The sequence below is a fragment of the Pocillopora damicornis genome, chromosome 4, assembly GCF_964200805.1.
Source record: "Pocillopora damicornis chromosome 4, jaPocDami1.2, whole genome shotgun sequence".
NCBI lineage: Eukaryota > Metazoa > Cnidaria > Anthozoa > Scleractinia > Pocilloporidae > Pocillopora > Pocillopora damicornis.
The window spans coordinates 16,771,138-16,797,043 of NC_142673.1; the positions used below are offsets into that span (position 1 = coordinate 16,771,138).

At 37.9% G+C, this 25,906-nt stretch overlaps 1 protein-coding gene across 5 annotated transcripts; it reads left to right on the forward strand.

Annotated features, from left to right (window-relative positions):
* Positions 1-1,176: 1,176 nt before the first annotated feature.
* LOC113671207 (A disintegrin and metalloproteinase with thrombospondin motifs 6) lies at positions 1,177-25,626 on the forward strand. 5 transcript variants are annotated; one of them, XM_089203931.1, is made up of 38 exons: positions 1,196-1,334; positions 1,529-1,633; positions 1,772-1,877; positions 3,560-3,638; positions 3,997-4,334; positions 5,236-5,425; positions 5,496-5,674; positions 6,538-6,624; positions 7,008-7,132; positions 7,650-7,693; positions 8,174-8,279; positions 9,270-9,398; positions 9,866-10,025; positions 10,653-10,754; positions 11,123-11,274; positions 11,446-11,509; positions 11,751-11,859; positions 12,467-12,591; positions 13,374-13,686; positions 14,099-14,228; positions 14,791-14,995; positions 15,225-15,387; positions 15,663-15,801; positions 16,380-16,624; positions 17,191-17,347; positions 18,002-18,189; positions 19,003-19,092; positions 19,567-19,653; positions 19,982-20,029; positions 20,342-20,398; positions 20,543-20,683; positions 21,015-21,062; positions 21,303-21,356; positions 21,639-21,695; positions 22,645-22,701; positions 23,097-23,174; positions 23,342-23,485; positions 23,797-25,626. In XM_089203931.1, exons 3-38 carry the CDS (start codon positions 1,791-1,793, stop codon positions 23,937-23,939), a joined length of 4,620 nt encoding a protein of 1,539 aa, XP_089060057.1. In that variant the 5' UTR covers positions 1,196-1,334; positions 1,529-1,633; positions 1,772-1,790; the 3' UTR covers positions 23,940-25,626. The 5 variants fall into 5 exon arrangements, with proteins under 5 accessions (XP_089060056.1, XP_089060058.1, XP_089060059.1 ...); XM_089203930.1 differs by lacking the exon at positions 1,529-1,633 and having other exon boundaries at positions 1,177-1,334; XM_089203932.1 differs by lacking the exon at positions 1,529-1,633 and having other exon boundaries at positions 1,178-1,334; positions 7,650-7,683; positions 8,173-8,279.
* Positions 25,627-25,906: the final 280 nt, after the last annotated feature.

Here is a 25,906-nt window from a genome sequence, read left to right on the forward strand (position 1 = left end):
AAAAATACACGATTTCTTGGCATTTTGAATAGCCGTTCATCAGATGGGGGAAATGACCTCTGCGTATTATTACCGATTGTTCATATACAAGTACAAAGACAACTAAGCGTTGACAAATTTAACTCTTATGCATACATCCGGAACCACTTTATTGTAGACCAGACTTGAATGAGCTAAATCTTGACATACAATTCCTATAAATCTCAAGCGTTGGTTGACGATGAGCTAGGGTTGTCTTTGACGAAAATATCAGAAACACGGTCTGACGTTTGCATTCTATTTAAGGAATGGCTCGGTTAAGAAATTCATGTTGGCTCAACTATCAATTTCCTGTTTGCATACGGGAAGCGATTTGAAATCCTCGAGTCGACCTATTTTATTGATATTCTTAGTTTCAAACTAATTACCTTACCGCATATTCTTAGAGGTGACCCTGGGCATCACCAGTCGTGTACCGTAGCGTTTAAAAGCTATCAAATCTAGTGGTAATTGCAATAAGTTGTTCCTCACACTGTAAATATTACTGTTGTAGAAATATTAATCAGTTTTAAAGCGTTCTGTGTTGTTAAAAGAGAGGTCGATGATGTTCCCTCATAACATCATCGACACCACGGTGTTAATTAAATGAATTGCTTCTTAACAAGAAATTAAGTGTTTTTAACACAGTTTTGTTCGCAAGTACAAGCTTTTTCCAAAACGTGAACTCTTTCTGGATTGAACCTATGTTGTTTATGATAATTTCTGAGAAATTTCCTGCTCTACTGAATTGTTTTAACGAGACACCACCGCCATTAAACGCCCTTTATAGACAATGAAAGGGAATGCTTTTTGTCTTTCTAATCGAGTATCATGACGGTTATCAGCATACAAATGGTATGATATAAGAATTGGAAATTAGAGTTTGCATCCACAGTTTCTTCGGTTCTACAATTCAGAAGTTCTTCGGGATTTAATTTAACAGCCCAAATAACTAAAATAAAACAAAAAAATAAAAAACTAGTCAACATCGCTACGAACCATCGTTCATTTAGTTTAACTTCGCAAAAAATCTTTTTATTAAGATACATTTTTAATTACATCTTGACCCCTTGCTGTAATGCCACAAGCAAAGCAATAAAAATCAACCAATCATATTCGCAATTGCAGGTCTATGTGTCATAAACACCAAAAAATACCAGTTTAGAAACTTTGCGATCAAAAAACAACCAAAAAATATGGCACAGGAATCGAATATTTGGCAATAATTTGAAGCAAAAATACGTGATTTTCTTGATACCTTGAACCTCCAAAGGAGACGAGAAAAACCGAGCTTAACACAAACGTCGCAACAAAGGGTAAGCTTGTATCCCAGCCGTCAAATTGAACCCAAATGTTAAGGCACTCAAGTGAATCGAAGCGTTTTAAGTCCACATTAATCAGCTGATCAGTTTGTTTAGATTTGTTTTCGCAAGTGTTGAACATATCTTTGTCGAGGGTCATGGTTTTGTGTGTCGTGTTAATTTGATTTTCAAGTCGCCGTAATAATTAGGGGAAAGAGTAAACTGTGGATGATAAAGAATCTGACATCTTGCGTTACTCGACTGGGAGCAGAGTTTCACACAAATACAACATGCTGTTGGCCTGAAAATCAAAGGTATGGCGTTAAATCGTACGAATGAAAATAAGTATTGGTGATAAACTAAGGAAGAACTATTTTCTTCATATCTTCCCAAATAATAGGAGTTTTCAATAATTTTTCCTCTCTGTGACTCATTTCATTTCTCTTTTTAAGAGGCAGTGATTGAGACACGATGGAAATGGATAACGTGCAAGAAAGATGTTTCAAGATTGTCAAATTTGCTTTATGCTTCCTTTCGCTATCCGTTACAGCGATGCACGTAAGTATTCGATCATTTGTTCAAGATTAAACAAAGTATACAAGACTGTTTGCTAAGAAAATTTCTCCGGCACAACAAGCTTGTTTCCCATGTTTGTTTTGGCGTTGAAATTAATCACTAATTTGGAAAGTAAAGAAGAATGCATTAGCTTCACCCGTGCCGGTACTAGATGATGAACTACTAATTATACGACAGACGAGCACAGACATGTACGCTTCAATGCCCCCCGGTAGAGCCCTGTATATGGACAACTTATCTTTGACTCTACACACCTTGATGCACTTTTGGTGTTAGCTTTACCTGGTTTTTTGTGCGTCTCGGTTGGTGAGACATACTGTTCGGGCCATTCGGGTCATTTCTCTCGTTTATTGAGAAATGGTTATCGCTGAAATTCATTTTATCTAATGCTTCATTTAATGATAACAAACCATTGCCGGTAAGCGAATAGCACCATCGTTTTAAGTGCAGACTTATTTGGATGATCAGAAACTTATTTTGATTACTGCATGGTAGTGCTTTAAGGTCTACCTACACTTTTCTCGACCAACTGCACCAACGTTTGACAAGTTTATCGTTTCTTAAAAATGCTGAAAAATATTGCCTAAGAAGTCCTTTCTCACAAAGGCTTTTATTACGCCAGCCATGTTAAATAGAAGAGGCGGGAAAATTATCGGAAAAGATGATTACAATATTAAAAGCAAAACATAATTATCACCAAGATGACAACAGCAGCCTCTTCTTTTCTCATTTGATTTTAGGACAAGAACAGTTTTTTTGTGATTAGTTCTATGGAAAATGAATCACCGTAGGCACTGCAAGAGTTGAAACAAACTTAGTAACGCCGCGGAACACGAAGCTCTCAATGGCTAAACAAATATAAAAAAACTTAGATAATATTGAAAAGTGGGAGATAATAATAAGGTGATAGATAAAGCAATAAACTAATAAATTGATTCCTATGCCTTGTAGCTTGCCATAAAAGCTGAATTTTGATTGGCGAAACCCTCTAACCCTTCTATGGATATCGGTCTCTCGTTTCTTTTGAAGAAAAAACTCTGGTATTGGAAATATATGTGCTCTACGATCTAGTGATTTAAAACGAAAACAGTATCATACTGTTCAGCCCACATGCACCACTATCACTGACAATATTAGGTACTGGATGTGATGGTGGGCATCGTTTTAAAGCTTTCATTTTTATTGAAAAATATATGAAACAGCCCCTTCCAGTCTTTCCTGAATTTCGCAGATTCATGAATAAGAGTTCAAATTCGTAAGAAATTTCATTAAGATTTTAAGTAACATAGAGATCAAATCATGCGTAAAAATATATCTTGCTCTTTCACCAATAGTAGAAGGATAGACAGTGTAAAAGAAATCAGGGAAAGGCTCTGCACTCAAAAAATACATAGAAATATCTTTCTTGGTGGGTTGTTTGAAGTAAATTATGTTTTTCAGTGTTATTTATAGGCCTTCTTGGCAGTGTACTCAAGAGCTCAAGTTTAGTTACAACGTTTGGCTAAATAGAAGATTCATCTTCAACGCTGATTTACTAAACAACATCGTTTCAGTGAGCAGCCCCAAAAATTTTAGCTTTTCACACGCCAACGAATGCGATTAAAAGCAAAAGATTACATAAAGCTCCAAGATCAAGATGCTGATTTTTTTATCTCTCTATCCAGCCCCATCGCAATGGTATCCACAGACACATGACTACAAGGGACTTATCCCGCCTATTTGGAGTAGATTCGCATAGTGACGGTATTACTTTTTTTCTTATTTTAATGTTACTGAAAACCTCCATGTGAACAAAAGTTTTGGAACAAACCCGAAGGTAGGAAAGAAGATAGATTCCCATCAACGTGGGTTCTTGATTTGCGTTTTAGGCCGAAGAGGCATTCTAACAAGCAATCAACGAATCAAAAGTCGGACAAAGGTTTCATATTCATCCTGATCGTTAAAACCTTTGAAGTTTTACTCCGTGCATCTAATATCCATGTGACCTGCCAGACTCATTCGAGTTGCAGAGGTGCATATGACCCCTTCCGGTCATACTGGTACGCTCCTAAATTTCCCTTAGACGTTTCATCGACAGATTTTCTTGTTAAATATCTTTCAGTCCCTGAATACAACGTTGTGCATCCTGTTCAAGTAGACGAAGTGGGCGCTTTCGTTTCTCACGAGTTATCACATCCAAGAATACGTTTGCGTCGCTCTTCGGATAAAGAGGATGAAGTTGACAGCGAAGAAGTACATTACAAACTGTCAGCTTTTGGGAATAATCTGCACCTTCACTTAAAGCGAAACAGAAGGCTACTAACGCCTAGTTTCAAGGTTGAGGTTATAGGAAAGAACGGTAGAGTTATGAAAAGACATGCTATGGAAAATTGCCACTATGTTGGAAGATTAAAAGCCAAGTCGAGATCAACAGTAGCAATTAGTAATTGTAACGGACTGGTAAGTACTTCATACCATCATGAATGTATCAATTTAATAATATGATGCTCCCGAGATTTTTTATTAATAACCACTCAATTAATCCATACCTTAGCTATTCGATCGATCCAAAGAATTGTTCATAAACCAATCGATAACTTCACAATTTGTTTCAGAGATAGATGTAAGTTTTTTCCTTAATAATTCTTTCTTAGGACGTTACTCGTTGTTCGTCAAAGAAAACGTTACAGCCGGCTTTCAATGAAAGTATGGCTGTGTTGATAGCAACTCTTTGTTTTTCGTTAGCATGAAAGCTTGAATGTACAAACAGCGTGCGAAATAGCAAAATAAATGTAGTTCTGTTAATTAACACAAAATCAGAAATTACCTCTGTGGTCCACTTAGTAAGTTGCTGACTGTTACACCAGTGTCGCTCTATCGTTAAAACATCTATCAATAATTTCAAAGATAAAGCATTCATCAAGCATGGATTCATCATGTATACACAGGGAAAGTAACAACGACTTTATAGATCCTGCCAGCGGGCTCTGCGCCTTGTTAACCCTTTAACTCCCAAGATCTCATTGGTAATTCTCCTTAATGTGCGCAATATAATTCTTGTGTTGTTAGTTCGGAGAATTTGGTATTGGATCAACTAATAGTCTCCTAATTGATATTATTCTTTGTTCTCATCACTTGACTGCTTGATATTGTATTGATAATGTAGGGAGAAATTATGCCTTGGTCACACTTGGGAGTTAAAGGGTTAAAGGCTTAGCACACCAACGAGTGCCCTGCAGCTCAGAAGGTCTGAGCTTCTAATCTTAGGGGAACTCAGCTCTTTTTTATCCCACACTTGTGGTATGTAAATAACTTCTTTCTTTGTGGTTACATATAGTTAATGAGGCCATTTTTTTTCCAGAGCGGACTTATTCACACTGAGGACGAAGCTTACTTCATGGAACCGCTTCCGGTTCACTTGCACAACAAAGTAACAACAAGCGGCAGAAGTAAACCTCACATCATCTATAGAAGATCTGTTAACTCAAATCCAAAACAGAACTTTCATGTTATTAAAGAAAAAAGAGAAATACACACTTGCGGAACCGCAGGTAAGGGACCAGTTATTACTTACGGATGCGTTCTGAAGAGTTTTGCTAAGGACTCTCTCCCGTCGTGTAGATGACCCGCGTATTCGCTTAGTACGAGCATTGAATGAAACGCAGCAGTCTGCGCGACGTAGACCAGCAGGACCTGGGGAAGAGAAATACATTGAGACCCTGGTGGTGGTTGATCCAAAGATGACGAACTTTCACGGAGAGGACGCCGCCAAACAATACGCACTGTCTGCTTGTAACATAGTAAGTGATTTAGTCAGTCAAAGAGATGGGGATATCCCAGGACTAGTTCTGGTTTATCAACTTGAAAAGAAGTCACAGTGTCCTCGGGATGGTTTACAATTGGCGGACAGTTTGAGCAAACATTTTGCAATTTTTAAACAAAGTTTTCTCGGAACTGATTCTTGAATCTTTTCAACTTTGACGGAAGAGGTGGGTGGGTGGGTGGGGAAGGGCGCTCATGTTTCGATACCGAAAATATCTTCGCTTGACATGAAATTGGTCTTGCGAAATATTTAGTTTCGTGATCTCTCCATAAATCGTTTTATCAGAATTGCACTTGGCGAGGTAATATGTTATGAGAATTACTTCAGCCTATTGGCTACACAAATCAAACAACGACGAGGGGGTGCTCTTTCTTGGACTGAGCTGACGACGCTGCTCCTTATCGACCTGTATTTCCAGAAGATTTCAATCGACTCACTTTCTTGATCGAGCAAAATATTAAGAAGCCTGCTACAAAGTCTAACTAGGCTGAGTCGAGTCTGTCTTCCCTCCCTTTTTGCGTTTCAAAACGCTCAGTTGCTTCTTTTTAACTAAACAAGACGAGATTTCTAAAACAATTTGCTGAAATTTCCAGCAGTTGTCAAGTCTCCGCAAAGAACTATCTGAACATATTTTGTGCCGTACGAAAGTCATTGTTTTCTATATTGTAATAAATTTGGATGCAAATATTTCTGCGTGCATTTGAGAAAAAAATACCGCACAAAACAACACATTATCCGAAATGGCTAATTTACATACGAAGCCAAGAGTGTCAATTTAAAACGAATGGCGACTTAACTTAGTCCAGTTGCACCAATATTTTAATCAATTTATTTCTTTAGGCCTCAAACCTTCTTCGAGATGGAAGCATTGGCGAAAATGCTATCAATTTTGTTGTCAGTAGAATGCAGATTCTCACGACTCCACAGGTAAAGAAATATTTTTTTGGTATTGTTTTTGACATGGACATTGTGTAGAAAAGAAAATGTATTCCAAATTCAACGGCAGTATTTACGAGAACAGTCAACCAACCAGAAACTACAGAGGCCATAAAGAATGCAATAAATTGGAACGCGTCTATCCTCAAAATTATGAGGAAAGGCAATCTTTATAGGTAATACTCTGTCAGCGTTGTGTTATTGAAGCTTGAAATGCTGATGCAGTTTTGCATAACAATGCAATACTGCGAAACGTATGGTATCAATCAATCGTGGTCCATCGGTCACGATTTCAGTCGCTTCACTCCTTCAAATATGCAATGAGGTATGGGTTCATAGTTTTCAGTAATAACTACTTTAAGTTTTTTCTTCAGACTGGGCTGGTTATTAACCACCATGCAAGTAACACACTGGAAAGCTTCGGCAGATGGGCGGAACGGAATAATAATCCACTGGATAACGATGAAAATCATTACGACTACGCTACCCTCTTTACAAGGTGAGTCGATCCCGGAACACGAATCGTGCTGATGTTCTTTAATGCACAATTATTACGCTAGAAAAACGTTTTTTAAATTTTGAATACGTGTCACATTACAGAGAGTTCCTTAACAAAATCACTTTCCGCTTGAAACAATAATTACGTCCACGATAATTTTTTTGATCAAGTAATAAAAGGAGTAGACTTTATTGAACGAGGGTAATACTTGACTGTTGTTAAACTGATGAACTCATGGTCCTCAGAATCAATAGAAATGGAATTAAAATAAGAGTAGTAAGAGTGACAATAACAAAAATTCAAATAGGATTTTTAGCTAAGAAGAAAATAAAATTAATAATAAAAAATTTTATTTAAAATGTTATTATCTGAGGATGATTTAAAATTAATTTAGATGAAGGATTGCGAAAGAATTTGATTATTTAAACTTGATTTAACAGAGTTGTCGCTTAAAGTTTTCTCGTTGTTGATTTTTTTTAATTCTTTCCCATGCGAGTATGATTTTTTTTCTATACAGATATAACATTTGCAAGGACAAGAACCAACCATGTGATACGTTAGGTACCATAATCACAATATTAGTATTTATTCTCAAACGTAGATATTTAATCTGACATCTTATATTTGGCAATATGTAATGAACACATTATGTAAGACTTTTCTCTATTTCAAAATTGGGAGACGCGCGCGCATTAGTTAGCCCGGTGCACTTCGAGTAGAGAGATCTTCATTCGCAGTCTGACCTGGTTATCTTCTTAGGAAGTTTCACTCTCAAAACTCTCTCTCCACCCAGAGGCATGAATGGGTACTGACTGTCTGTCAGGAGTACGTGACTGCTTAAGGTTACCTGTGATGGGTTCAAATCCCATCCAGGAGACGCGAGGGGGAAGGTATTTCTCTCAAAGGCCTCATGCAAATGAAATCGGGATAAGCTCTTACACGATAGACAACTTGCCTCCAATTCGGACTCACATACATGAAATAAATAAAAATGTTTGGTGCACTTTGCTGACTTCTGTAATATTTCTGGCTCTCGGGCAGGTCTTACAAGGACACGTGGAATGTGCAACTTTCCAAACTCGGCATGTGTTGGTCAAGATAATGGTTTGATGCTTGGAATGACACTAGCTCATGAGACAGGACACAGGTGGGTTGGGAAACTGATTTAAATTCCTATTTTAAAGTTGCCGAGAATTCAAATCCCTCTCCATACGAATAACTGTCTCTTCTAATATTGAGATGACTTAGACAATTTTGATGAGTTGGGGTTTACTTCCTTACATAAGAGATTCCGCGATCTTAACTACAAAGCTAAGAATATCGTATGGAAAGTAAACGGAGATTGCATTAGTTTTCATTTACTTTGCTCGGCAATTGGTGAAGAAAACTCGCGCCATCCTCTGAAACAAGCACCTGCAAAACCAACACTCATCATGACTTAGGCGCTCGCATTGGGCTCGCACTAATAGATCCACTCTGGGTCCGCATCGGTTGCTTGTGATACTTTCCGTTGTCCTGATCGGCCCTGGTGACAAGTTTGAATTTGATTTTGCGGCAATCGATCGAAAAGCGCTCCCCCGTGTATTAATTGATAAAATTTCTTAACCTAGAAACATAACGTTTAAAAGTATATTTTTCATTTAAGGTTTTACATGGTTGAATATATATGTTTTTTAGTCCTGGAGCTTGTGTCTTCAAAGGGCAATCTAGCTGATAAATGATATAAAGTTAGTATATAATAAAACAATGGATAGCGTTGAAGTGCGCTCTGATCGCTGCTCAAATTCCAAATATCCATTGCTATTCACCTCCGTTCAACTAGCAAATTTCGTGCCCGAAAATATTTTAATCGTCTTTTTGTGCTATATTGTCTCACTGTTTTAGTACATGCTAAAGCGAAGATTCACCTCGGTGTCGTTGGCAAGCGGTGGATATTTATAATATCTACAACTAGCCACTTCATTGGCAAATGTTTGTTAAATATTCAAAATATCGATTATGATCTTAAGAAAGGTTTGGATTTTTTCAATGATTTAATCTTACTCGTCTGTTTCCTGTAATAAAGAACATTATTTACATCCTTAAAGTAGTAGGGTAACGTAGCCCGACAGGACATGTGTAATTATTTCTTTTTCAGTCTTGGAATGAACCACGACAGAGGAGCGTGCCCTGATGGTGTAAACATTATGGCGTCTTTGCCGGCTGGGAAAAAGTCTGCTTTCTCTTGGTCACCCTGCAGTAAAAACTACCTTCAGCAGTTTTTAAAGTAAGTGGCTTTCTTTTAAATGAAAAAAAGTGGAAACTTGCTAAAACAGATTGTATTTCGGCTACTGTGTTTAGTTTTGGATAGTTCTATCCAGACGTAAGATATGCAGTGGGAGTGTGGTGTTGCTCATGTTGAGATATAGACAAAGGGTGTTCATCAGGTCCATTGAGCACAATAGGGAAAAAATGCTATAAAGATTCAATCCAGTTCATACTAAAACATTACAATAATAAATCCAAAAAATGTGAAAATTTTGAGGAAGGAACTGGCCTCTATTATGTTTTCGAGGATCCAGGTACTATAGCTAAGCGACAATTTACTGATATTACGTTTCCAAAATCAATTTGGTTATAATCTTGTTGTGATCTCAGCAGTGACCGAAGAACTTTTCATCAACTTTAACCTCTGAGAGGCCATCGCGCAAAGGTTTCAGTTTAGGGAGATTTAACCTTCTTATCTTTTTCCAGTTCAGATGATTCCCGCTGCTTGGATGATAATCCAACCAAAAAGAATGTGATAGAGACCAGGACGCTGGATAAACCTGGCAGACTGTACGATGCTGATGAACAATGTCAGCTGGCTTACGGCCAAGCTGCTAAGTTCTGTGGTGGAGGGAAGTTTCTGGACGTGAGTACTGAGAGTGATAAATGTGATTGTCCATCAAAACTCAAAATTCTAACATACATTTTCGTTGCGACCAATTTTTAATTCGTTATCGAACGTTCTCCGGGATTGGAATGGTTTTGCTTTACTCTCCAAGCTCTCAGCCAGTCAGCTGTGAAACTTGCATGTACATGACACTAAAGTTGTACTTGGTTACACGTGATGTCCTGCTCATAGTTTTACGAATATTAACTTTGGGATGTCTTTGGACCCCGTGATACGTCTGAATGTGCGCTTCATGCTCCAGTTACTGACATCAAAATACTCAGTTTTAGACAGAGTAAAAAAATTATTTCTTCTGTTGACTTAGCCACTTGCTACATTTTTACTTAGAGTCCTTTATATTGCGTTTTTTTATTGAAAATAGTAGAATAGACAGTTTACATCATCTATGTGCCCTGCATGACCTTACATTACTTACACATGTCCAATACTAGCTTATACTAAAGGAATTTCCCTAAAAAAGTAACCTTGTTACAACATTACCTTTCTTCACAAATTTTGCTATCGGACAAATATAACAGCAACTCTCTTATAAAAAGTAAGAAGTTACCACCCATGCTTATTTTTGCATTAATGCGTGGGTTGTAGCAAATCTGCGTGAAGCTTTGGTGTGAGGTACCTGGCGGAAGCGGAAACTGCAAGACGGCGGAGATGCCGGCAGCTGATGGAACACCGTGCGGAGATAGCAAGGTGATAAGATCAGTTTGTAAATAGAGAGAGGTTTGAATGGGGCGATAACGGGTGGCTACCGGAAACAACTTTACAAGAACCTGTAGTCTGTTGGTCAGTCTCCTTCCACGAGGTTTTCTCTCAAAGAATTTTGGGTTCAAATTTGCTCCTTCACCAATCCGAATCCATCGAAAATTTCCCGGGTGAACAACTCTCAGTTGGCCTAAATTTTTTCCACATTGGATTTTTTGATAAAAGAGTTCAGAATTATAAAAGATTTTGAGGAAATTTGTGTGGAGCAAACTAGCTCTATTTTGAGCAAACGTTCCAGTAATTAAAAAAATGTCGTCGTCTATTGATGCTTCATTTTCCCCGCTTGGTTTCTCCAGTGGTGTAGGCGTGGTCAGTGTATTCAGCTTGGTACTGAGGGCGCCGACACTGTGGATGGTGGTTGGTCAGAGTGGTCCGCTGAGTATTCTGACTGCAGTAGATCGTGTGGGGGAGGGGTGCAGTTCAGAGAACGGAGATGTATAGCACCACGGTAAAAAAAAATAACTGTTTCGGTGTCTGTTTTGTTTCTGTTGTCATCATTGGCAAGTTCTTCTGTACTGTTTTTATTTTAGTTTTCTTTCAATAGAAATTTGCAACATACTTGCTGTTTATTTTCCAAAGATGAATTATCCAGTTAATAACTTCTCTCCTCTACCTTCAGCCCCAAAAATGGAGGGAAACGATGCGAAGGAGAAGAAAGAAAATACAGGCTCTGTAATACTGCGGTGAGTTTTAATCTCCGTTGTACCTCAGTTTATGGCATTTACCAAATAATCGTAGCCAGAGAACTGAAAATTAACGGAGCAGAATTTTCTCGTGACTGTATCCTTTAACTCCATTTTCTCTCTAATTAGCTCCTGAACCCCGCAGATTAAGTTTCTCAGATTTACGAATAGAACCAATGACTGAAAGCTTCCTTTTTTCTAAATGAAAGTAAGGTTGACAATCTCTTATCCTAATTTCTAGGGCTGTTCATCTGATACACTGGAATACAGAAACCATCAGTGTCAATTAAAGAATTCTCAGCTGTTCAATGATCAGTATTACGAGTGGGAATGGAAACCATCAACTCTAAGTAAGAGACTACATGCAAACTCAAAAAAAAATTCCTGCCTGGTTTTTAACTGTTACTACCTGGAAAATTCTGCCTGAAGTATGGGAAAAAATTAAGACATAAATGAAAAGGAATTGTGAAAGTATTTTCGGGAGAATGTAACAGGTACAAAATAGTAACAAGTCTGACAACATAATCAGATTTAAAGATTATTCGAGTGATTCGGTTTTAATAACCAAGTTGATAATGTCAATCGGCCACCGTAAAGAGTTTCTTAATCTCAGTATGTTCCATTTAATTTAAGAAAAAAAAAAGTGGCTGCCTTCTTCAAACTTTGAACATCCATTTGTTTAGATTGTTTAGTTTAAGATTAACATAAGTTTAGAGTTAAAAAAAATTCACCCTTTACACTCTGACATCAGTATCTGCATTCTCCATACTTCTCTCCAAACTAATCCTTTGGTATTGACAAGGAGAATTCATGTAACAATCAAAGCTTCTTAGGTTGGCGATCATTTCCTGTACTCTCATGATCTTATTGAATGATTCAGGAGTATTACTCTAAGGAGAAATAAGGCTCTGGTCACTCTTAGGGGCCAAAGGGTTAACAGAAATATTCTATCTGCAGAGAGCAAGTGTGTTCTAGGATGCTTTATCAAAGGAACTGGGTTAGGTTTTGCTTTTGGAAATGTTGCTGATGGTACAGACTGTGAAAAGAATTCCCTTGATAAATGTATTGAGGGACAGTGTACGGTAAGACGATAAAAAGTTAATTTTTCGATAGCTGTCAGGGGCTATCTCGTTTTTTTTGTTTCAATTTTTCAAAACAACTCGTAATGTTCAAAACCATCAGTCGGCAGACTTGTACGAACCCTCTTGAACCAAATAGGGCGTAAGACCTACTCATAGATAGAAAATTTCCATCCTTCCTCTTGTCCAGTCGGTTTTAAATGGTGCAACGACATCAAGTATGGCAGATTATGTAGGTAAAGGTAAAGTAAAGTAAAGTTACCGAAATGGTTTACGCACTATAAATATTACTCTTCTGATACAAAATGCCTCAAACGTTAAGTCTAAGACTAGCTTCTCTAGATTTGCCCCTTCGTATCAAGTTGATCGATCTCCCTTGATAGACCATTGATAGTAATTAACGGGCATTCCATCGGCATTTTGTCAAGTTGTTGATGACCTACAGGTACAGTACGGCTGCAGTTCTAACCTACAAAACACCATTTATACGATTGGGCAAAGAGTAGTTCTGCGATATGGTATTGTAGAGATACTGCCCATAATTCCACCTCACTTCAACGAAGACAGAGCCCGATGCCGTGATAAGAGCAGAGTTTTTGTCGCTGTCAAGGCCTATACTAATTATGTCCAAAACTGGAATCCACCAATATGTTGTGTTCACATCTCAGAAGCCTCGATGAGTGTTTGTAAATTGCGCTTCAATTTCTTATATATTTTAATCCTCATTTTAAAACCTGTTGTTGGTGTGATAACGATTAATCCATGCATCATTGTCTCTACAACAGAAAGTGGGCTGTGATGGAATCATTGGTTCCACAGCAGTTGTCGATAGATGCGGTGTATGTAACGGAGACGGAAGTTCATGCGCACCCGGTTCCAGGGATAGTGTGGAAAGAAACACCACTAGCACAAAGAAGGCGGTCACTCCAGGAGCTGTCAATCTTATAACAAGCGCTTTGGATTGGTTGAAGCGAATGGGTTATGATGTAGATAGGCGTGGACAAATCGCTTCTCCCGAAAGCGCAACAAAAGACTCGCAGAAAGATAACTTTTACTGGGCCGTGGTTAAGTCTGGCTGTAGTGTTTCGTGTGGTGGAGGTAAAGAAGCGATCATCTTTTAAAAACACTACACTTCTCCATTACCGCACTTACTTGATTTATTGCCTCGGCATCTATCAAATTTCTAGCGTCTCCGACGCAGCATTATTCAGAGGGGTTACGTTCATTTCAAAATCATAATTCTTTAATCACTGACCAAAAGTTAAGTTTGTAAAACAGAACATGTTTTCTTTACTTCCTATATTTCTCTTTCTTACTGGGACAGAATCGTAATTGTCTGGTTACTTTGTAACATATTCAACAACGATGGTGTAGATTACCGAAGCTATACATTTGTATCTTCAGAAACAACTACATACAACCCTATTTTTCTGTTCCAATCGCTTAAAGATAATTGAGGTAAAATACTATGGCTAGCTACCGCTTTTTTTAATCCACTCCTCACCAATAGGCTCGGAAGTGTCCTATGCTGAGTGTCGAAGGTCAGATGATGGTTCTCCAGTTAACGTAGAAAAGTGTGACTCTGGCTTGAGACCACCAAGAGAAACAGTCCACTGCAACTATCAACCGTGCCCACCTGTGTAAGTTATCATGAGTTTTTTCTATTTCGGAAAAAAATTATTAATTAAAACTTACCTTACTCAATTTTAGTTTTGGAAGTTCTAAGAAATTCCTCGGTCAGTTTACCTATGATGCTTGTGGCATTTTTCCCTCTTGAAACATTCTCAAAAATGTTAACACTTTAAGACTGTAAAATTAAATCGAATGATCAACTTGTTTGTTTTCTACCGCTCCCATAGAAATACCTCAATGTACACCACTTATTATCTATTTGTTTTTCAGTTCTTTAACTTCCCTAACTTCTGGTATTTAGTTTCTTTTGCTTCTTCATCCGTTAAATAGTTAAGTAGATGTTAGCCAGTTAATTGACCCACCTCAACTAGCAAATCTGCCAACTGCAGGTCAACTTATTCTTTAATTTTGAAATGAAATTAATAAAGCATGAATTTTGAACACCAATGATATATAAATTTTACTCTTGCTCCCTGATAAAGGCTTTTTAGCTCCAAAAGTAATGAGCTCAAAATAATTGATGTTTGTCCTTTCAGAAGGTAATACAATTTTATCTACTTTTCATCGTAGCTGGAAACCAGAAGGTTGGGAAGATTGTTCTCAGACCTGTAATGGAGGAAACAGAACCCGTGAAATAAAGTGCATGCAGGTAGCAGCTGATGGTATTGAATATGACGTTGATTCCAGACTCTGCTCGGATCCTAAACCATCCATGGTAGAAGCGTGCAATAATGTCCCGTGTCCACCCGAGTGGGTGGCTCAGCCATTTGGACAGGTATTCATATGATTCTTCATAGCGTAGTGGTAATTATGTAAAGTTAAGAAGCAGAAGGCTCTTGAGAATGTGTGATGCAATGTCAACATGATGAAGAATTGAAAACCACTGCAACATACCCTATACATAACGTAACCAAGGGTGGACAGCAAAGTTCGTGTCTCATCATTAGGCGGGTGTGGAAAATATATATTCGAGCTGACGTTCTCTTTCTTTGTTAATTCAATAGTGTTCCACAAGATGTGGGCGAGGTGTTCAGAAGCGAACAGTGAAATGCATGAGGGCTGACCACAGAGGTAACCTAATGGACATGGAGGAAGCACAATGTGATGCGACTCTAAAGCCACCGATACATGAATACTGCAATGTGCATAATCCTTGTCCTGGAGATGGTACGTTTATAGCAAGTATCCCATTATTTACAGAAGCCAACCCTCGTACTTTATTATTTGAGTTGAGGGAAGTACATGTTCATTATCCGATACATGAAAACTTCAACGTTTGAACGTTTGAGCTTGCCAACTTCAAGTTAAATCACATGTAAACGGTTCATAAGGGTAAGTCTCGAGGTACAACCTGACATGACCTTACATGTTTTTCTAGCCCTTGACCTTAAATAGTTCCTTTTGCCTGACAAATTTGAATTAAAATTTCGGTTGTATTTCAGACAATTGTGGTGGAAACTTTACAACAGACGTTGGCACTTTCTCCTCTCCCAGCTACCCGGCAGACTACCCGGACAACAAAGAATGTGTTACTACTATCACAGTCAACCCCAGCAAGGTCATCAAGCTTAACTTTCACAGGTATAACTGGATTCAATCACTAATAAGCCGCATGTAGTACACCTTGCCACTTTTGCTAAGAAACTGTAACTTAGTAGCCTTCCCCAAGAACTGAATACCAGTTTCTGAAAAGAGAGAATTGTCGAGAGAAACTTTGTCAGGGATGAACTCTGCTTGTGTTGATGACTAGATATAGACACTTGATGAGGAAATCGTATGAAGGTTAAGGAAACTTCTTCTCCAGTGACTCTATGAGGAGAACCATCTTTGACAAGCTTTCCAGTCTCTGATTTTCAAAGTAAGAAAGTTTTCTCTGCCACCAACAGGTGCGTTTTAGAAGTGGATTTTGTTAATGTAAATCCGTCTGTAGGCACATCGATGACCATTTTGAAATAAATGATTAGCTATTCTTAAAAAAATTGCTATGCTATTTATTAACAATTTCTAAGGGTTATAAGTTATTCGCAAGTATATGTGAATTGTTCTAATTGTTAGCAGGCAGAAGGACACGAACTGACAAATCAACCTTTTTGCATTTATACGATGTTTCAATGTAATTCTATGGCTCAATGACGTAACTACCAGACTTTTATTTTCAGCATGCAAGTAGTCTCCCCAGAAGACACTTCGCAATCGGAGAAGTGTAAAGGGGACTTTGTAAAGGTTATGGATGGCGATTGTTCAGCATTCAAAGCTGAAACGAGATACTGTGGAAAACAGGAACCTGCTCCATTCTTTTCCACCGGAAACAAACTCTGTGTTAAGTTCTTTTCTGACGAGTCTCAGACAGCTCAGGGATTCAGTGCAAGTTATGAGGCTGTAGATCGACCAACTAACCCTGGAGGTGAGAGGGGGCATTGGAAATGTAACGCATACTCGGACCCAGAGGTTTAAAGGGTGGATAACGCTCTCTAACGGATACATCGCTTTCCGGGAGATAAACGTTAAGATGAACTATGCGCTGCCATCCACTGCGCTATCGATATAAAAGATATTTAACCGGTGGATAGCGTTATTCACCATTTGAACAACTGAGGCCACAAGTATATTCGTGTTTAATAGTACAGTATGGTGTAATAGTACATAACTTAATTCACTCTTAAAGAAAGCGAAAGACAGTGTAAGAAATTTTTCATTATTACCAGTTAGGGTGAATTATATTCTATTTTCAATAATTGCATGGTTGAAAAACCAGTTTACAAATCAGAACTGATAGCCTACTAACACATCGATTTATTAGTGATACGAGAAGCAACATCTACCTTTGTTTTACCTTAGCTGAAATTATTATTTAATAATCGAAACCAACCTCATGTTTTGAATGGACGATGCAAAAGCAGCTTGACATTGATTATTTCCTGGTTATGAGGGCTTTATGTCATGAAAACCATCACCAACGTTTCTTTACAGATCAGTGTGGTGCCACTCTGACGTCACCAGTTGGTTTGATTACGTCACCTAACTATCCAGAGCCTTATCCAAGCAATGAGGAATGTAATACCACTATCAAAGTCGTCAAGGGACCAATCAAAGTTGCGTTTCAAGCATTTGACGTAGGGAATGCAAAGTAAGCAAATATAATAGAGTCTGCTTTTTTAGAAATATTGTAAAACTTAATCTCATCGGACAAAGAGAGTTATTTGCCTATTTCTTTATGTCAAGCAAATCAACATCTGGATCATAACAGTTGGATTGTCCTGGCGAGGGATGTCTTGAAAAGGGCTCATGTTAATGACTTTGATTGACTTTCCGAGCAATAGAGAGGAAGACCTCACCGGAGTGGAGATTTGCTCTCTTTGTCAATTGACCTCCATAAGTCGTGAAAGCCGATCGGTCAGTTTTGCCTTGACTTCAACAGTTAATTAATCTGTCATATCAGTGGTTGAATCTTGCGAGTGATGGTAGTCTTGAGATGGCTTATTTGTATCTAGCTTACTGACCAACCTGGTTGGTCAGTTTTTCCTTGATGCTATCGGCTGACAGACTAGGTGGTGTACGTCCGTGATGATAGGACACCTTCGATCAGCCGCCTAGATGAAGTTAAGTCATTCTTGTAGGTTCGTTGCCTTTTTTCACGTCATAGGGAAGTCGTTTGCATGTTGCTAAAATTCCTCATGTATTAAAATTTGAGACACAAATAAGCAAGCTCTGATATCCGCTGTTTCCCCAATTGTCATCATTGTTATTCAGTATTACAGCTTTTTACTATGCATCTCCACAGTTGCGAAGATGATTATGTGGTTGTGGACGAACCCATTCGAGGAAAGACAAGAAAGCTTTGCGGAAATCAGATCCCACAATCATTCAACATTTCGTCAAACGAGCTCAAGATTGCTTTCAAGTCGGCGGAGCGCCTTGGAAGACCCAAACCAGGATTTGTAGCGACGTACACATCAGGAACTACACCAGGTGATCTGCGAATATTGAAAACTAGATTTGATGTAAAATTTTTATCAAGTTCCTTCAAAAGCTTTTTAATCATCAAAACGAAGCTCTTGAAACAGCCACTGAAGGCTCATTTCTTTTCAAACTGGCATGGCTTCGCTTTGATTACAACAACCCGCTTACGCTTCAATGAAATTAGGGCCGGAAAGTAAGACCAGTAGATATCAAACCGTATACTTCCTTAATTTAACAATTTCAAAAAGTTTCATTTGATAACATTTCTTTAAGCCGAGAACTCAAAATGTTTGAGACATTTCTAAAAGCAGGAGACATCTTATATACCTTGTTAAGTCCGAAAATATGAACAATTTTAGACTCTCGCTTCTCCCCGTTATGAGACCAAAACCAAATAATTAAAACAGCTAGTCACAGCAAAGTTTTCCCCTTAACGAGTTGAAAATTCAAATTAAAAACAAGCAAACCGCTTTAGATGAGTGGAAAATTCCAGTAACTAGATAAAGATTGGTTTCAATCGGCATCTGATTGTTTTAGAGGGTGTTAGGAGTTTTGTTAGAATACTAACAGAGGGGGGTGAGGCAAAACCAATGCAGTTGCGGAGTACTGTCGACACTCAACTGCAAATTGCCCTGGTATAAGTCACACAGAGTAAAATTTCCTACTATAAGTTTTCATTTCGATAAGCATGTTGCCTAATGATCTGTTCACACCTTTTTTTATATAATGTGGTCCTCAGAGGATACATTTTCGTAAGCAATAAAAAAATATTATTTGTCGTCTGCTCATCAATGCTAACAGTTGTCACGCCTCCATTTTCAGATGAAATACGAAAGTCAGCTGGAAATGCAGGAATAAAAACTTTTACTTCTAAACTAGATCAAGGACTCTTGGCGGATGCAGTAACTAGAGGTGAAGTATTTACCCAACACGTTCCGATGTTTTTCCTTTTAATTCTTTTTCCCAGAACACTATATATATTATTAAGTACAGTTAGGGATTATCTCGCTCGCATTTCATTCTAAAGAAGCTCATAATTCTTTTTTCTCTTAACATGAATATTTTCTGGGTCTCAGTGGGTGAATGATTCTCTTCGCTGTTAAACTAGACAACAAAAAACGGCTCCATCCTTTTCTGAGTTTACCTGAATTCCGTGTGAACACGGCGTGGTGTCAGGCGTTTGGCAAAGGACTCATCAGTTCGAAAACCTATGACTAAACCAAACTTCGTAATTCTCGCATCTTAACTTGAGTGTCTCAAATCATCAAAATCAGATGGTCCCGACCTACCAATGTCAATTTTAGTAGTTCTCTTATGCCGAAATGGTTTCCCACTGGACACGTCAGAGTATTATTAAGATCTATTAACATTTGATATTTATCGCAGAACATATCCCGAAACCTTCTAGTACTGGGCTTCCGGCAGGGATGGGAGTGGACTTCTTACCTGTTTCAAGACAAGACAGCAAAGAAGGTATCTCGGGTGTTTTTGTACGTTGCTGATAGTCTGAAATCATGGTTCCCTAAGACAGTGATAATTGCTTCGTTTATCAATGATAATCAGTTGTATTCAACTACAGCAACGACGTGGTAACTTGATGTGATTTAATTGTTCTCTTTTTTGTTGATTTCTTAGTCCGTTTGTTTGAATCTATTTTTGTGACATCCTGCACTTGTTCCTAGCGCTTGAAAGGCGCGTGCGAGGGGAGCCCCATACCTATCCCCTGTCCCATAGTTTGCAGGCCTACTGCATCTCTCCATCTGCATTTAGAAAATTGGTCTCAATTTTATTTTTGTCGTAGTCTCAAAGGAAGAAGGAGAAGACATTGACGCTGGTATCGGAGAGACAGGTGAGTGGTATTTGCGGAATGGAAAAATACATTGTATTGATTTCACTTCTTCTGCAATGGTCCTTTTTACCAGTGCAAGATAATATAAATTGATATTCACTTGTGCAGGGTCTTAGCCTTGACTAATCCCCCTCAGAAACTCTGATTGATTTTGAAATATTTTTGACATATCTTGAAACAATTTGTTTAGAGAGGAAAGAATGGAAATTAATGCAAGCATTTCTCAGCTCAGGTTTTCTACCTGGTAGATATTAAGCTTTGAGGAGTGATTTGTTGGTGAATTTGAGGTAAATTTCGCTCTTTTTCTTTTAGACAAAGAGAATATCGATGACGATATAATAACTAAGCCCACTAGTGGTCTTCAGAGTGGTAAGTGTCAAGTTCTGCAGTTTTAAGTCCAAATGACTGTGTAGAACGATAACTAGTACACCTGATTACGGTGGTAATTGTTTTAAAGATAATTTTTCAGCATGCATATGCTAATATGATTAACTGAAATTTTTAAAACCGAAGCACTTAGTCAACTCAACGGTGACTTGAGTGGCAGTGGTAGTGCAGATGACCAAAAAAGCAACCAAACAGAAGCCAGTAACTCAACACTCGGCGGAGAGGATGACGTACCACAGGATGGTGGAAAACAGAACCAGACAGAAGGTAACATGGCTTTCTATTGTCACTCTAACCTTCAAGATGAAGTAAACAATGTTGCAGGGTATAAATAAGTGAACAGAATAAGAGTTTATGTGTGTGACCTAGCTCACCAAAGAATCAGAAGTAGTTCAGTGATGTGTCGGAGCGTGAATTCGGAACATAGTAGGGTTTGACATCCCACGAAAGAATTAGATTCTGCTTTGTTCCACACACATGAAGAACGGACAATTTTGTTCATGTTTGAAAAACTTTGCTCTCTGAAACTAACGTTTAGCTCTCACATGCTAATAGATAGTCAGATAATAATATTTAGTGAATCTCTTTTGCCACTTAGGTAACCATAGTGATGATGTCACAAAGGAAACAATACCAGAGACCCAAGGTAGATTTGGAGTAAGGGAAAAGGAGAGGCTTTGCAATTTGTGAAAGGGAGCCATCCCCGATCTATATATGTATGAAAGCGGGTGTATACTTTCTAGCCAAAACATAGAAGCAAAGTAAAAACATGAGCAGAAGAGGCAACATGTTGACACTGGTGCCTGTTTGAAATTCAGTTCAGCCCTTCCAAAACGACATGATCTCGGGAAAATTCTTATGGATCTTATTTTTTTTCTTGTTTTAGAAAACGCTGTTAATGGAACTACTTCGAATAGCACTAATGATTCCCAGATGAACGGTAACATACCACGCAATTTCTCTTCTAGTCACAGTTTTACATACATGTGTTGAGATTTCCAAAATACTTTTACATGAAAAATATTTTATATGATGGTAAATCATAAGTTTTCATCAGTAAAGACCCCGACAGATACATTTTCTCCACCATACGGTGTTACTGGCTTTTAAAGTATTATTTCCACCCACAACCTATCTTTTATCTTTCAACTCACAATTTTCTCTCATCCATCTCCCATTTTATGTTCATTTGCTTCCACGTTTTGTTCATTGTCACTCACAGAAACATCCAGTAACGAGACTCTCGCGGGAGCTCTTGCGGAAGCTATCAAATCACATGGTATGCACTTTCACTATTGACACTATCGCTTCTAGCCATTTGGTTTCAAGATTAAAGGATCAAATTATCCAAATATTTTAAATGCACTGAGCTCTGCTGGATTTGCTCGCTTTCGACAAATAATTTTCATCGAACCAAAAGGCTCCTTCATACATAATATGAGTTTATATCCACACACGTTAAGAGTGTATTCATATTGCAATGTTACTCGGCCTTTTCAAGTCAGTCGTTAGTTCCATTTTATGACGACAAACAATGTGGCAATCATAAAAAAGAAACAAAGAAGGGGGGGGGGGGTGTCCGAAGGATCTATAGCGCTTTTTTTTTTTTTTGGATAAATCGCTATCCAGTGGATAGCACAGTACATTTTGTTGGCACTTAACCGCTAGATAGTGATTTATCGGTTGGATAGCGTTATCCACCCTGAACAACAGAGCCCTGGTCATCAAGTAAGAGTAATTTGAGACAGTGCCTTCTTAAATTCTAAAACTTTAAAAGTAGAAAGAACGCAACAGGACGGCCCCCTAACAGTCGCGGTGTTGTTTTGTCTCAACTTGACAATGCGGAGAAGTTTGGTAATGAACATTCCAAGAGGTTATTACGAGAGCGGTTGATAAAGGGATATGTCGGAAGAATCCATCCGTTTTCACTTAAAACAGTTTCGGTTGTCGCGATGAACAATTCGGAAGCAAGAAGACCTAAGCCTTGATACCTGTTATCGAAAGGAGCTCAACGAACGAGTTTATGCCGAGCAAGCCTGCCCTAAATTGTACAACTTGAGGTCCTCCTGAGATGAGATTTAGATGTCAACCATGAAAATTTCAGGCGGGGGACCTTTTACTCTCACTTACTCTCAGTATATTCCTGTAACACATTTTCACCAGATCATAATTAGTTGTCATAAGTTTCGCTTTTTAAATTTGTTTACTGAGTTGTTTTCTTTTCACAGAAAATGCTGAAAATAAATCAACGATCGATGATTTACAAACTTCAAAGAATTCATCGGGTGAGTCAGTGTTTGGTTAATTACACATCTTTCTTTTACCCCGAGTATCTCTCGAGTCAGAGCTTTAGGAGAATCAAATTGATTCTGATATCAAAGTCACTCACCCTCCTTGATCGATGCTGAATAAAAGCTGTGTTACGGAGACCCCAAGCCAACCAGCTTTGCGTAAAGCGTTCGTACTAACGTTCCAATAGTACGAACATTGCACCTTTCGAGTCATGGGATATTATCTCTCGCACGATCACATTATGATTATGGACTAGACACATAGTATTAATGTGCAAAGTAATCCTCTCGAAGCATCACCTTGAAATTCCCAAATCTTATAAACTTTCCAAAATTAAAATGGAATTCATTCAATCTTGTACAATTAAGTTAATCATTTTTGTTGACAGCATCAAATGACCTATCGTCTGTTCAAGACATCCCGGGAAAAGGGCTGGCCGGACTCATAAAACCCATCCTCAACCAAGGTGAAATATTTCTCCTTTGCCTTTAACTTTGCAAAATTTCGCACGAATTAAGGAAAAGTGTCTTAATTGCAGAGCAAGTCGTCATGTTCGATTACTGAAAAAGATAAGTTTATGTTATCTTATCTTTGTTAGGAAGTAAATGTAACTTTTCTTCATAAAAATTCCAGGGTCGTGTCCCCCAATCAAGTCTCTAAGCTGTCTGAATCTACTCTATTCATTTCCATGTTCCAATGATGATGATTGTATCGAGAATGGTATGACATGCTGCAACACCAAATGTGTATATGGTAAAAAGATGTGTATTCCACGAGGTGAGTCGTCCAAACTTATTCATTCATTACTCAAATTCATGATGACGCGCCCTTGCCAGAAATTTATATTCAAGAGATCATATGGATCAATTAGATTAGGTAGATTATTTTTTATCGAAAGCCCGCGCATCAATTTAACATCTTTACCTGACTAAATCAGAAGGGAAAGACATAGCTTCCATTTGCTTTTTTTTGATACATGACAACTACACTTCATAAAGCGATATTTCGAAGGAGCTACCTAAATTTGGATATCATTTTGATCCTGTCTCTCTCTGTGTTAAGGTTGAAACTTTCTTCTGTTTTCTTAGTTTCAGCAGTTTGTCCGCTTAGAACTCCATATTACACTGGATTCGAAACATGCAAAGACTCAGGAGATTGTGGAACAGGAGGAGTGTGTTGCATGGATATGGCAGGAAGGCACTATTGCCATCAGCTCAGCTCGGTTGAATAAAAACCCTGTGAACGACAAAACGAACACATGAGCTCAGCATATCAACATCACAAGAGCAAGACCCTTTTCCTTTCATCACTCACGTTCGCCTTGGACACATCAATTCGGAAAGATTTTATGCGTTACCTCAAGAAAGAACACCTTTCGTCTTTCGTCGACGGCTTCAATGCGACAGCTCAATTTATGATTTCAAATGCTCGGACACAAGCTGAATCGTAACTCTGCTCAATATGTATATAAAAACCCATATTGCCTGTAGAAAAATGATGCTTTTTTGTATAATAATTATTTTCTGAACTCCATTAAGATAGCCAGGCGTGTCAAAAAACTAATACATACACTTCACTTCCAGGTTTAAAAATTCTCCCTGTCTGCCGTGAATTTCTTACATTGAAGCAGATCTGATAATCTGGATTGTAATCTAGCAGTGTTTATGAGGCTTTATTCTCATCTGCCGTGAATTTCTTACATTGAAGCAGATCTGATAATCTGGATTGTAATCTAGCAGTGTTTATGAGGCTTTATTCTCATCATCTGTATTCTTGACATAGTATTGAAATTTTAGAGAGAAATTACTTATTGGTCATTCCATGGGCTGAAAGGGTTAATAACGGAGATTTGCATCTGTTTGTCTAGTGAAACGAAGTCATGCTCTAGCCGGTGCACAAGTTGGAATTAAACAACTTGTCAGTATATATACATCTGATTTCACCGCGGGATTTACCTTCAGTATAGGTTTAAATTCATTGCGGCAATTGTTAACGAGCTGCGCATTTACTGGATCACTAAAGAAATTATACATATATTTCAAATACATAAGTATATTTTATATCATGGTACAAAAATTTTTTAATGTGAATATAGTGTCACTAAAATAACATGTGATAGACTGATGCAGCTCCTAAGACGATGAAATGATGTTCAATTCAAGGTTTTGACGACTACAAAATCGTTTCCTACCGCTTTTTCGAAAGAATCTTCATTTACGAACTAATTTCGTGATATATTTTGCACATATATTTATTCACTTATGGAACCATGATCGTATCCACGAACCATAATAATTTCTTTGGCTTTTACTTACTTAAAGATGTAACAACGAGATTTGAAGATTATGACAGTCAAATTGAAGGTGAATGATTTATACTAATTTTCCAGAACTTTACAAAAAAAATTGCATTTCCTTCTCGAACTCATTAATTCTCTGTTTTAGATAACGGTCTCTAAACCTTAAAAAGTTTCGTTCAGTTCTGAACCATAATAAAATCTGAAAAGCATACTTTTTCAAGGACGTATGATATTTTGCAGATACGTTTTTGTATCTGAAAATTACGCTGCGCACGCTTTCCAGTCCAGGAAGGAGAAAAGTACAAAAGCTTCTTTATTGCTTAAAATATCCAGCAATTATTTAACCCCTAAAACTAGCTGACCAACAAACATTTAACACCCATTCGGCGTAACAAATATCTATCATGTCGGCCAGTATCATGAGGTATGATCACAGTGGGTTCAATCTATCGACGATAACTGATTAGTTTCATTAATTTTCAGCTAATTTAATTTCCACCTGTATTTGTAAGTGTACTCGCGTGAGTTAAAGGTTTGGTCCCTTGCAATAATTCGCATCACTTGTGAAGTATGAATGATCAACAAAAATGATAATAAAAAAGTCACTTTTTTTAAAGAATTATATTCGTTTATCAAGTCTACGTTGATTGATGGACACCCGCGGCCGCCTTGTAAATGTCTATGAACAATTTATCAATTTAGTTGCAATGAAACCTCAGCCGAAAGGTAATGCGTGCGTCGTTAGACCAGCAATCATTGTTATTTGGTTCTCCTCAATTCCAAACTCAAAATAGCGAAGTAATTACCAAGAGAGCAAACAAGCACTATTTACAGTGAAAAGTAATATACCTTACCTCGTGAAAGCTGACAGAATTTTCACCACACTCAGTTATAAATAT